Below are 12,296 nucleotides of genomic sequence, written 5' to 3' on the forward strand. Positions count from 1 at the left end.
GGTTGATGCTTAATCCCAGGCTGCTTGCTGTAAACCTCCAGCATTACTTGGCCATTCTGCTGTTTTCTCACTTCTGAGCACTTTCCGTTGTTTTTCCCAGAATGCATCGGCGGTTAGAATGGATTTTGTAGCATGTAGATCTGTCGTTAATTGAAGTCAGTCAAAGGTCATGTTTAAATCAGCACAGCGCGGTGAAAGCTGCAGGTTTCTGCCTTTTTTATTTATACTGTTTTTAATGGTGAAGACTGACCTTAAAAAATATATCATCGAAAACCTGCCGTTCTGTCATTGGTTAATACAAATGCTGAAGGCCAAGCTAAATTGAAAGCCCGGTCTCGTGAAAATAAGCATAAATAGTGCACCAAATAAAAACAGAAATTCGTATTGAAACGCAAAAATGGTCTCTGGTGTGCATCTCTCCCATAACCCTAATCCTTCCCACTGCGGATCATATACACATCAGAGACCATTTTTGCATATAAACAGTACACCAAATCTAAACATAAACTTGATATTTAGATTAACAAGATCGGGTTGAGATGTGCTGCTTGTTGTGGTTGTGTGCTCGAGTCTTCTTTTCTACCTTGTGAAGCAGTTTGGTACACACACGTCAGGATAGTAGATTTATACTGTTGTCAGTGACCCACCATTCAAGAGCGATACTGTCTTTTAGTTACTTGAACCAACGAATCATAACCTCAGACTAAGTTTCTGACTACTAGTTTCATCATTATTTAAAAATACATAAATCCATGTTGAATAACCAGTGATGTGTCTGTTTTTGTGTTTGAAAGGAGGCGCTTAACCTTCACAAAATGCTGATTGTCCAACTCAAGAGGTCGGTGTAAAATAAAGGTCAACAATTTTTGCAACCCTGTTATCAAAATCTAAGACGTGTCTAAATAGTTTAGAATCTTTTTTTTTTTTTTTTAAGTAATAAAATAGTTTTATATACATATGGGTTGAAGTTCAATTATTTGAAATGAATGCAGTTATTATTACACACAGGCTACATTCACACTTACAAGTCTCAGTGCTCAATTGGGATGTGAACCCATTATGTTTCTGACCCATTGCTACTCAAAACTAGTCATGTTCTAGGTGTAAATGTCACATTATAGTGGGGTCACTTCAACCAACGAAGCTGAAAAATGACCCACAGCAACAGTGGAAAAAGTAACCCAGTTCTGCTGGAAAACTGTGGACTTGGCAACACCTGCGCAGTGCACCATAATACAGAAATAAAGCATTTGGTCCACATTGGAGCCAAAATGTCAGTTTTTTTTTTACATAAGTGCTGATAATTAAGCAGTGCACGATTCTGATGTCCAGTTATAGCAACCAGACCTTACCTTTAATTTTATTTTTTGTAATAGTTTGTGTCAGCAAACCAGACTAGATGGCAACACATTTGAGATGATGCATGCAGTAGATTCATCTCAAGACAAACAGTGGGAGTCTTACAAGGTATTTTATAACACACACTTTATTAAAAAAAGAAAGACTACACACGAGTTTCCTTAAGCACTAAACTCTAATATGTATATCACACACAAAAAAGAAACTGGATCTGTTACCGTGCACCCCATCCCTGTCAAAATATTGTTCATGTACATTTTTAATCAAATGTTAAAAAAAAAAAAAAAAAGTGTCAGAAGGCATGTTCAAGATTTCTGCACCAGTTTCCCATAACCCCCTCTGGAGGGGTCATAGTCCTGCCTGTACTCATCTCTGACCTGGAAACACAAAGAACAAGCTTGTAAAAACATGACATTAGAGCAAATTATTCTATGATTGTTTTGCTAGTAACAAAACTATTTAAATAACGTGTTCCTGAAATATGAATGTACTGATTATTGATCACATTTATTTGATAGTGTGCTTCATCACTCACCTGGCCGCCTGACTTGCCCCGGCCGAACTGTCTGCCCTCTTTAAAGCCTGCGTCCCAGTCCGTTCGGATGATCCGGTCATCCAGCCGCGTGCCATTAATGAACCTCAAAGCGTGCTCAGCGTCAGCACGAGTGTAATATCTGCACATCAGCCGTTAAAGAACTGACACTAGTCTCACAGTCTGTAAGCAGAAGTCTTAGCCGAGACTCAAATGTGATCGTGAGTTACTCTGAAGAACTAATATATCAAATTAAATTCATACTCCTCTCAAAAACTGATGAAGAATTATGTAAAAGACGCATTTCCTAAAAAGATAGTTCCCTCCATAAAATAATAGAAAATTTGATTAATTAAATTGAGTAAATGACAGTTTTCAATTTAGGTGGACTGTGCCTTTAAGAGGTTGCAGCAGCAAACAAATGCCAAGTTTAAATTGAATGGCCAGAAAGAGAATCAGTGACAGTATTTGACAGCCGCTGGTCCTGAGCTGAAAGGATACTCGACGAAACAGAAGCCGCAGGCGGTCTTCTTGACCTTGTCGAGGCCGATGATGATCCTCTTGACGTCTCCGCTCTTGGAGAAGAGCTCGTGCACCTGCTCCTCGGTGGTGTAGAAGGACAGGTTCCCCACATACAGCGTGCAGCTCTGCTTCAGCAGCTTCTCCTGCTCGTAACGGTTGCCCTGCGGAGAAGAGCACAGTCAGAAGCTGCTGTCTGAGGAAAGAGCACTGCTCGACAAATCTGCCTCTATCAGCAACAGTTGTGGGATCACAATCGTATGGTTTTTAAATGAAACACACTTTTGTTCAGCAAGGACACATTAAATGTATAATGTTACAGATTTCCATTATAAGATCAAAGAGTTGTATAAAAGACACTGCATCACTATTACAGTGGTACAAATGTATAAGAGCAATCATTATATTAAGTACAAAATATTTTGTAATGGAAAACAGTTATTTAAATTGTAATAATACTTACAGTATTACCTTTTTTTATTTATACTTTATCAATTATTGCAGTTTTGGTGAAGAAATCTGTATCTAACACACCTTTTTAAAGGAACTGTATGAATTAAACAATTAAACACTGAATGCACTGGAGTTGCTTCACAAAAGATAAACTGTAATGTGGAAGTATTTTTTATAAACATTAATCGAGGAACATAATCTATACACATTTTCAAACAATATATCAAATAAACAATCAAGTTTGTATAATCTGTATATGAAAAAAACAATAATGTTAAGGTGAAAGAAACAAAAATCAAAGGTGCCAGAATGTTTGTCAGAAGCTAAAACAATGCTCACCTTAAAATGCTGGTCTCTATACTGGCTTATATCCACATATGAGTCGCTGAAAAGAGAATTTAATTTAAAAGACATGGTGAAATTAATAGAATAAATTCAGACAAACTTGAATATTTTTCAAATCAGCATGGACGTAAAGAAAGCGGAAACGCGTCCCTCTTCTTCTTCTACTTATTTCTCCTCTTCTTCTTCTTCTTCTTCTTCTTTCAGTTTGCGGTGTTAGAACAGGGCATTACCGCCACCTACTGTTCACTAATCACACTGTGAACTCACACACAAACTCAGATGTTTTTGTGCATATATATATATATATATATATATATATATATATATATATATATTAAAATAATTAATTAAACGTTTTAGAAGGGTTTTAGAGGACTTTTGTCTACATTTCAACTACTTAAGCTAAGAGCCACCCAGCTAAACAATCTCAGTCAGGCTGGTACATAAAAAATCCTCAATTTGCTCATATGTTTAGGTTCAGTAACTTCACTTTAATGGTCATTTTCTATGCAAGTAAAGTGAAACAACTGAACATAAATACAGGAGCCTGATAAAAAAAATAAAAAAATAAAAACATTAATTTTAGAAGAAAATTTGTCAACTCTGTATATTTGTTTGTTTGTTTAACTTTGACCAGTGGCTCCACTTCTCATTTGTTTCACGCAAATCTCGTTCTGTCCCGCGAGATCACTGGTGAGATCCGGCATGGACGCGAACACAAACAGTGGCTCGTCTGCGCGAGCGGAAAGAAAACAGCGAGAAAAGGCGAAAATCATACAGCGAGAGAAACAGCGACAGACGCTGAAGACGGTATGAACACGACGCATTATGATAAAAACACATGAGCAGAAACTGTAACGACGCGAAACACAAAGCAGTACAGCCGGCCAGACGAGCTAATCTTCAGTTAAACCCCACATAGATGTTAATGCTAACCACAGTTTGAGCCCAAATACCGTTGCTAGTACAGTAACAGCATGAAAACCGTTGGTTTTGTGCCACTTCCGAAGTGTAATCAACGAAATGAATTACCACAGAAGGATTCTGAAAGCCTCTCGCAGTGTTAGAAGGATATCCAGCGTTATTTCGCTGAAGTGTACCTGTGCTCTGGAGATATGCTGGAGACTGAAGTGTGTGTGTGTGTGTGTGTGTGTGTGTGTGTGTCTGTGTGTGTGTGTGTGTGTGTGTGTGTGTGTCTGTGTCTGTGTCTGTCTGTGTCTGTATGTCTGTGTGTGATCTCCCCTCTCTGTGACAGATCTCCAGGCTCCTGCAGAAGGCTGAGGCTGAGCGGTCGCAGGAGGACAGGGCTCTGCTGCAGGAGCATCAGGACACGGTGCAGGAGCTGAGCCGCAGACAGAGCCGCAGAGCCCTGCTCAAGAGCAAACAGGACGAGGTGGACACCACAGTAGCTGTAGCACACACTGACTGTCTTCCTCAGTGTTTATGTTTTACAGTACAAGTGTCCAAGCATCCTCAAATCAACGTGCATTTACTTGAGATGCAAAATGGAGAAATTATGTCTGGTTTTCTGAAAAAAAATTAACAAAATGAAGTACGTTTATGGCGCGAACCAATGTCTGTCGATGGGGAATGAAAATCTTTTAAAAAAAATGTGATCGTAATCTTTTTTTAAAGGGTCTATTGACAGATGCTTGTTCTCGTTTCAGTCGGGAACACACCTCATTTTGATCGAGTTTCACAGAAAACAAGACTTTCAAGTGTCTTAATCTTGAATCTTTAGACATTTGCACTGGAAAACAAGCCAAAAATACTGATGAAGATTAAAGAACATTATTATCTATCAGTCGTCTATCTGTTTATGGAAAATGTATTGATAATTTCCAACTTTAAAGTGTTTTTAATACAACTTACTGTGTGCTCACTAAAGACTTACACTTAGATGTAGTTGACATTATGGTTCCCCTTCAATTTATTCCTTTAATTTGGTCTCAGATTTACATAAAGCCTGCAGAAACCCTGATACAGATACTAAACATGCATTTTAATTTCTCATCCGTTAGCTGTCCTTCGTTTAGGTGTAGCATGAATACATTCCCAGACACCAGCTCCTGTGATAAATGATAAATCTGACATTTTATTGTCAAACAAATTATTCTTTGCATTATTTTAGCAATTAACGATTGAATTTCCCATTGAATCCACAGGCTCCTCAAGTCCTGTGGCTTTGTCAGACTCTCCACCAATGCAGTTCACCTTCTGTTTGACGAATACTGTGTATTTATGAGCTGTTTCTCTTCTTGACTGGTGATGTGATGTGTTTGTGATGGGTGCAGGTGTTTGATGATGCTGAGAACCTGAAGGTTAAAGTGAAGCAGCTGGCGGAGGAGCTGCAGCGGGCCAAGCATGTGGTCGTCTACACCGGAGCAGGAATCAGCACCGTGCGTCTTTCTCAGATAGAGTGCATCAAAACCATCGAAATACTGACTTCTGCTCATTTGAGTGTTACCAGCAAAATAATGTTCAAGTGTCTTGAAAACCCATTTTTTGAGATGTTGAGGTTGCACATCAGTGATAACAACAATAGCACTCATTATTTATATTATTAAGGTTAAAGAGGTAATTTTGTTTTCTGGTTCAAAAAGCAAAGTTGAACCAACATCACGTATATGTGTTAATTTGCATTGGTGATTGGCGACCGTGGCTGGAGAGTACGCGTCTACGTCTTGAGTTTTGAGTTGTATGTATTGTATATGTTGTCGATCTCTGTGTTAAGTGTGTGAGTTTGTGTGTTCCCGTCAGGCCGCCTCCATCCCAGACTATCGGGGACCCAATGGGGTGTGGACTCAGCTGCAGAAGGGCCGGTCTGTGAGGTGAGGGATACTCTATTACAGTGGTTCCTGTCTAGAATATGGATGAAGACTTTAAGATGTAGCCCCTGTCTACTGTTTTTGTTCTGATCGGGTTAACATCTGTCTGTGTTTATATCCGTCAGTGCATCAGATCTGAGTCGAGCTGAGCCCACTCTCACACACATGTGCATCTGGATGCTACACAAAGTCAAGATGGTGAGTGACGACACATGGATTGTGTGAAAGGTTTCTGTGAATGATCAGAATACAGCACTGAGCACACGCTGACATTGAGCGGTTTGAACTATATAGCAAATCTCAATAGCTTGATTGTTATATCGGCGAAAACAAACTATATAATAATTACCGTGATATTAAAAATGTGTGTATATAGTACTTTTTTGCAGTGTGATCAGAAGATGTAGTGTTACATATTCTAGTAGTTAGGAGTGGAGTTATTCAAGTCACTTTTTTAAAAGCCTACTGTTGGTCATTCCACTTTTCTTTGATTATATTTACAATATGCAATGGTCAGGTAAACGCCACAAAAATAATTTTGCAATCCATGCTTCTAAACACTATGTATGAAACAAATGCATATGAAATGTATCATTGATTGTGAATTGTAAGTTTAAAACAAGTTATGTAAAAAAAGTAGTCAGAATACATTACCTAAAGTAGGTTACGTTACTATCTAGTATTCTTCATGCAATCTGTGCATCCATATTGTACAGATTTCCATATTGTAAATATGTAATCTATAATCAGTAACAGATGACAATCTATTAATAATCTACTCGGCATTGTATCCGCACACATAAAGGATAGGCCTACTCATGTAGGCTGATTTATTATATATTGCATGCTTGATTATTTATCATCACAATACAAGTCAGCGTAATTTATGCATGGCTTTTTACAATACAGATTATGTTAAAGCAGCTTAAACAGGAAAATAGTGTTAATAACTATGTTATTATAATTTGTAACTAAATGTGAATATCGCTTCGCTACGGTATAGTCTAGCTAAATGCAACTATAATGTATCATGATGTTCTGTAAAGCTGCATTGAAACGAGGTGTTTTGTGAACATATTTCGACTTGACTGAGTATCTTTTGCAGGTTCAGCATGTGGTCTCGCAGAACTGTGATGGTCTTCACCTGCGCAGCGGTTTCCCCCGACACGCTCTCTCTGAACTCCACGGAAACATGTTCATCGAGGTCTGCCAATGAGATCTGCCACATTTGTCCTTTAATTCAAGTAAAAATGTCTTGAAGGATAGCACAGAGATATCAAAATCTAATGTAGAATACAGTTTTGTTTTTCCCGTTCGGGGGCCAGTCTTACTTGCAGCTTGCGCCAGCGCAAATGTCTTTTGGCGTTAAAATTGTACTGTCAGGTTTTACTAGAGATGCACAGTGAAGAATAAGCGTGGACAGTTATTTGTGTGCCTGACCTTACTGAATATGCATTTGAGTTTTCATTTCAAGTATGAGAGTATTCAAATGAATCCCGCAACGAGATTAACTAACGTTTGCGCTCATCAAATCGATAGTACTGGCATTTGCACCATTATTTCTATTTTGCGCATGAAATGGCTGCAATTATCGTTTGCTAGGAGGAGGCACCACAGAAAACCAAGAGCGTGTGGTATTAGGGAGAGGATTTTTCCTTGCATATTAATTTACTTTGAATGCCAGAAGAACACATTATCTGAACATATCATTTGCCAAGCCATGTTATGTGTAATTTGCTCTAAGAAATAAAAGACAACTTAAACCCTCACGTCAACCGCAATTCCAGTCTATCAGAACTTCTAATAAACCATTCATTTTTTGGCCCTCTGTGGCTTCATACACAGGTGTGTGATTCCTGCTCTCCTGCACGGGAGTTCATCCGGCTGTTTGACGTGACGGAGCGCACGGCTCTGCACAGACACGGGACGGGCCGTCTGTGTCCTCACTGCAGAGCGGAGCTCAGAGACACTATAGTGCACTTCGGGGAGCGGGGCACCCTGGAGCAGCCGCTCAACTGGAAGGGGGCCGCCGAAGCTGCACAGCGGGCCGACCTCATCCTCTGCCTGGGCTCCAGCCTGAAGGTGAGAAAGGGACTGGAGCAGCTTAAAGGAACCGTTCACACACAAAAGATCAATTCTGTCATCATTCACTCACCCTTCGTTCCAAAGCTGTATGAACGACTCTCTTGTGTTGAACACAAAAGAAGATTAGGAAGAATGTCGGTAACCAAATAGATTTGGTTCCAGTTGACTATATCTTGTAAGTCAGTGGGAACTGAAAGTGTTTGAATAGCAAACTATCTTCAGAATATGTTATACTAGTAGTGATGGGAGAAACTAAACTTTTCAAAGCTTCGAATCAATTGCTTCGTAAAAAGATTCACAGTTTGCGAATCGCTAGAAACACCACACGCTAATGATGTCTGCTGGTCAAAAGTGTGGAAATACAACAAAGACTCAGGCTAAAACATGCATGAAAAACTGATTTTAAAAACCCATTATATATTATTATTTTATTAAAAGTATAAATGCCATAAAAATTATAAAATACTGTTAAATATGAAGTGTTTGTATACTGTGTTTTTTATACTATTTAATATTAATTTGCGGGTCTTGTTTTGTTTGTTTTATGGAGAGCTTGTGCATTGAGGCCAGTAACAGACTACTTCTCATCCTTAAAGTCACTCTTAAAAATGTCTACAAATTGATGAAACTGATCCGAGATCAGGTAAAGGCATAGATGCCGGTACAGTGCTTCGCCACTGATCCATCCCAGTGGACTTCGCTGGTTTACATTGACGCTACGAAGCCTCGTTTCCTGATATAATGTGACTTTGGCAGTTTAATACGCGCTACGAAACACATGATTCACAAAAGTTTCGAAGCCTCACGAAGCAGTGCTTCAAAAGCGCCCATCACTATATTATACGCTCAAAATATATCATGTTTTAATTTATTATGTTCCACAGTCACAGTCATACAGGTCTGAATGACGAGGGTGAGTAAATGATGACAGGATTTACATTTTGGGTGAACGGTCTCTTTTAATTATGTGATCCAGAGAGGCTTGGCTTAAATCTTAAACCGCTGGTACCCTAGATATGTATAGTTAGAAGCGCTGACGTAGTTAAGAGGCTTTTTCTTGTGTTATTTCAGGTGTTATGTGAGCAGCTGCAGCAATGCAAGATCTTAAAAGTTGAACATATTGCAATATTTGTCCAAATGACATTGTACTAAATAATAATGCAGTTGATGCCATGTATGTCGTGTGTTTGTCCATCAGGTGTTGAAGAAATACTCCTGCTTGTGGTGCATGAACAGACCAGCCAACAAAAGGCCAAAGCTGTACATTGTAAATCTGCAGGTAATATTTCTCTTTATAATACCGCTCTTGATTCTTCTGTTTCCCATAAAATAAAATATGGCTTTCGGTTTACATCTTGGTGTGTTTTCCTTATTTTAGTGGACACCGAAAGACAACCTGGCTACTCTGAAGATACATGGCAAGTGTGATGCTGTGATGGGTCTTCTGATGGAGGAGCTGGGTTTGGAAATCCCCGTTTACAACAGGCAAGACCCACTTAACATTGCATTCATCTGTCTGATGTACTGCTGAAGTGCAGAACCATTAGCAGGCGACAACTAACACTACCAATAGTGAAGATACTAGTACTGACAAACGATTAATCACATACAAAATAAACGTTTTGGTTTGCATAATTGATCTGTGTTCTGTGTATATGTATATATAAATATTCAGAAAATATTTGCATGTCTTTTCATATAATTTCTATTATAAATATAATATACAAGCATATTTTTCTTAAATATATACATGCATGTGTGCTACATTGTGAGTAATTGGCACAGCCACTGACTTCAGGACAGCAGAAGAGGAAGTGCTAAAGTAACTCAAGACTGATGTAAAGTCATATATTTTTAATCTGAAGCAGCTGTTGGTTATTAATATTGCCTGTAATTTGTGTGAATAACAGATCACAAGACCCCATCTTCGGCTTGTCTGAACCACTCAGTGCACAAGAGCAGGAGAGCCACACTCGTGAAGAGATAGCGCCACCTGCTGCTCTGGAGGACGCTTCGCCAGACGCACAGGCTCAGGGTGAGGCTACTGCGGTTCAGGGCGGCTGGTTTGGAAGAGGATACGCCAAAGCACGGAGGAAAAAGAAGTCTGTGTAGTTCCTGAAGCTGCTCTGTTGGGTTAGGACTGTGTCCTTTCCCATCACACTCACTGCTTGAATACATGTTTTACTGATGAACGTGAGGCTAAACCCTCATGGGTTACACAGAACTGCTTTTCTGAAAAGATATAGCTGTTTAAATAACTCGTAGAAGAGTACGCAGGTTTACATGATGGCTTGGTTTGGCTAAGTGCACTTTACTTCCAATCTCAGGTTTATAGAAGAAGCAATATATGATTCTTATGACAGCAGTTTTATGAGACGGCTGAAATTTTTTTTCTGGCTTTTGTTGTTTTTCACCTAAAATATGAAATGGTCATTTACTTGCTTTATGTTGTTCCAAAACATAAGAGAACAATACTTTGTCATGCTTCGTAAAGTTAAGGTGTTGCTGTAAAGAACAGCGTGAACGTTCTGCTGAACGTCTTGTATGTAATGTTCAGAACAACATGTGGACAAATAAATGACTACCTTCATCGTTTCTGAGTTTATAGTTGTTTACATGAAGTCAGTGTTACTGGATTGAGTAGAAACGAATGCTTTATTCCAGTTCACTATTAAAAGAATTAATGTATTCCAATAACTTAATGAATTAGAGAAAACAGCCAAATAATAGAATGTGTATATTTCTATTAAATGTTTATGTTGACTCTTAATATGGTGCTATAACTGGCCTTTGAACCTTCCCTGTTTAAACATAGGATTTTAGCTATAAATTTGAGCAACAAAACCCTCACAATAACCGTATCATTGTAATAACTTGATCTGAGATGAGTGTTTTGTGTGTGACTGCTGTAAGTGCCATTACCTGGTTTTGTACTAATAACTGTTTTGTCTCAGATATCATGGGCATTCTGTGTACTACTGTAAAGAAAACATGAGTATTTAAAGATTGACATGATCATACTTGTATTGAAAATAAATGAAAATGGGACGGTTTCAACATATGCCACGATAACACACTGCCAGTGTTTCTTTGTAGGACACATGATTTATTTGTCCCTTAAGAAATAAAACGAGTGTATTTTTTTAAATACTCAGAGGATGAAGGGTGAGTTTTTGTATTTAGCTGTTGGTTTTGAGCTTTTGTACTGCGTGGATGAGCTCTGGAAAGGCTGTGTTCTGGAAATGAGTATTTGTGTAGATCTGTGTTTAGTCCATCAGCCACTTCCTGTTGCTCTTCCCAGGGAAGGAAGGGGTCGTCTGTAGATCCGAACTGAATGGTACTTCACGCTTGTTCGGATCTTCTCCCATTCCCATGGCCAGATGAAATATCCTGAGGGAGATAGGAATAAGATGGTAGATTCAGCACATGGATGATGACTGATGTTATGAGTGATTTTTGCACAAGCTCACTGCTCTCGCCTTCATTCTCGTCTCCCAGGTCTGATGTGCACGCACCTACCAGAATAATGGCAAAAGCTCTGTGTGTTTCTGCATATCTGAAGACCATCAGAAGCAAACAGTTGTTTACACATGATGCAAACCATGCATTTCGTCACTTTAGTACACATTCAATTGTTTGGGGCTATAAATATTATGTCTGTGAGTTTAATATTTTAGTGCTGTCAAACGATTAATCGCATCCAAATGAAAGGTTTTTGATTGCCTAATATAAGGGTGCATATTGTGTACATTTATTATGTATAATTTATAATCATATGTATATATAAATCTAAACATACTATATATAATTTGAAAATATTTACATGCATATTTATATTCATATAATTTATACACTATTTAGCACTAACTGAATATGCTTTAGTGTTTTTTTTGGGATGAACTTTTCTTGTAACCCTCCTAGACAGCATGTGGTGATGTAGGTGCTGTTTGACCATTTTTTTAAAGGTTTTCTGACACCGAGACTCAACCATTTTATGCAGTTCTCCAGCTGTGACCCTTGGAGAGTCTTTAGCTACTCAAACTCTCCTCCTCACCGTGCATTAGGACGATATAGACACACATCCTCTTCCAGGCAGTTTCATAACAGTGCTCAAAATTGTGAATATGACTGGGAATATACTTCAAAGTTATTTTACTCGGACGAATTTCTAGGGG

At 38.6% G+C, this 12,296-nt stretch overlaps 2 protein-coding genes across 2 annotated transcripts; one reads left to right on the forward strand and one right to left on the reverse strand.

Moving 5' to 3' along the window:
• Positions 1 to 1,470: 1,470 nt before the first annotated feature.
• ncbp2 (nuclear cap binding protein subunit 2) lies at positions 1,471 to 3,382 on the reverse strand. Its single transcript, XM_059568772.1, has 4 exons — positions 3,203 to 3,382; positions 2,393 to 2,574; positions 1,895 to 2,033; positions 1,471 to 1,736 (listed from the first exon to the last, which is right to left on the reverse strand). Exons 1-4 carry the CDS (start codon positions 3,275 to 3,277, stop codon positions 1,665 to 1,667), a joined length of 468 nt encoding a protein of 155 aa, XP_059424755.1. The 5' UTR covers positions 3,278 to 3,382; the 3' UTR covers positions 1,471 to 1,664.
• Positions 3,383 to 3,844: 462 nt separating this feature from the next.
• On the forward strand, positions 3,845 to 10,716 carry sirt7 (sirtuin 7). The gene is made up of 10 exons (XM_059569925.1): positions 3,845 to 4,018; positions 4,464 to 4,601; positions 5,503 to 5,607; positions 5,969 to 6,039; positions 6,162 to 6,234; positions 7,142 to 7,240; positions 7,882 to 8,118; positions 9,320 to 9,400; positions 9,500 to 9,606; positions 10,032 to 10,716. Exons 1-10 carry the CDS (start codon positions 3,914 to 3,916, stop codon positions 10,231 to 10,233), a joined length of 1,218 nt encoding a protein of 405 aa, XP_059425908.1. The 5' UTR covers positions 3,845 to 3,913; the 3' UTR covers positions 10,234 to 10,716.
• The last annotated feature ends 1,580 nt before the right edge of the window (positions 10,717 to 12,296 follow it).

The sequence above is a fragment of the Carassius carassius genome, chromosome 16, assembly GCF_963082965.1.
Source record: "Carassius carassius chromosome 16, fCarCar2.1, whole genome shotgun sequence".
In the NCBI taxonomy this organism is placed as follows: domain Eukaryota; kingdom Metazoa; phylum Chordata; class Actinopteri; order Cypriniformes; family Cyprinidae; genus Carassius; species Carassius carassius.

Coding starts and splice junctions, on each gene's coding strand:
- sirt7 (XM_059569925.1), top strand. CDS start 3,914: ATGGACGCGAACACAAACAGTGGCTCGTCTGCGCGAGCGGAAAGAAAA. Junction 8,119..9,319: donor GCCTGGGCTCCAGCCTGAAG/GTGAGAAAGGGA, acceptor TTTGTCCATCAG/GTGTTGAAGAAATACTCCTG. Junction 9,607..10,031: donor GAAATCCCCGTTTACAACAG/GCAAGACCCACT, acceptor TGTGAATAACAG/ATCACAAGACCCCATCTTCG.
- ncbp2 (XM_059568772.1), bottom strand. CDS start 3,277: ATGTCTTTTAAATTAAATTCTCTTTTCAGCGACTCATATGTGGATATA. Junction 2,034..2,392: donor TGCGGCTTCTGTTTCGTCGA/GTATCCTTTCAG, acceptor GCTGATGTGCAG/ATATTACACTCGTGCTGACG. Junction 1,737..1,894: donor GGGGCAAGTCAGGCGGCCAG/GTGAGTGATGAA, acceptor TTGTGTTTCCAG/GTCAGAGATGAGTACAGGCA.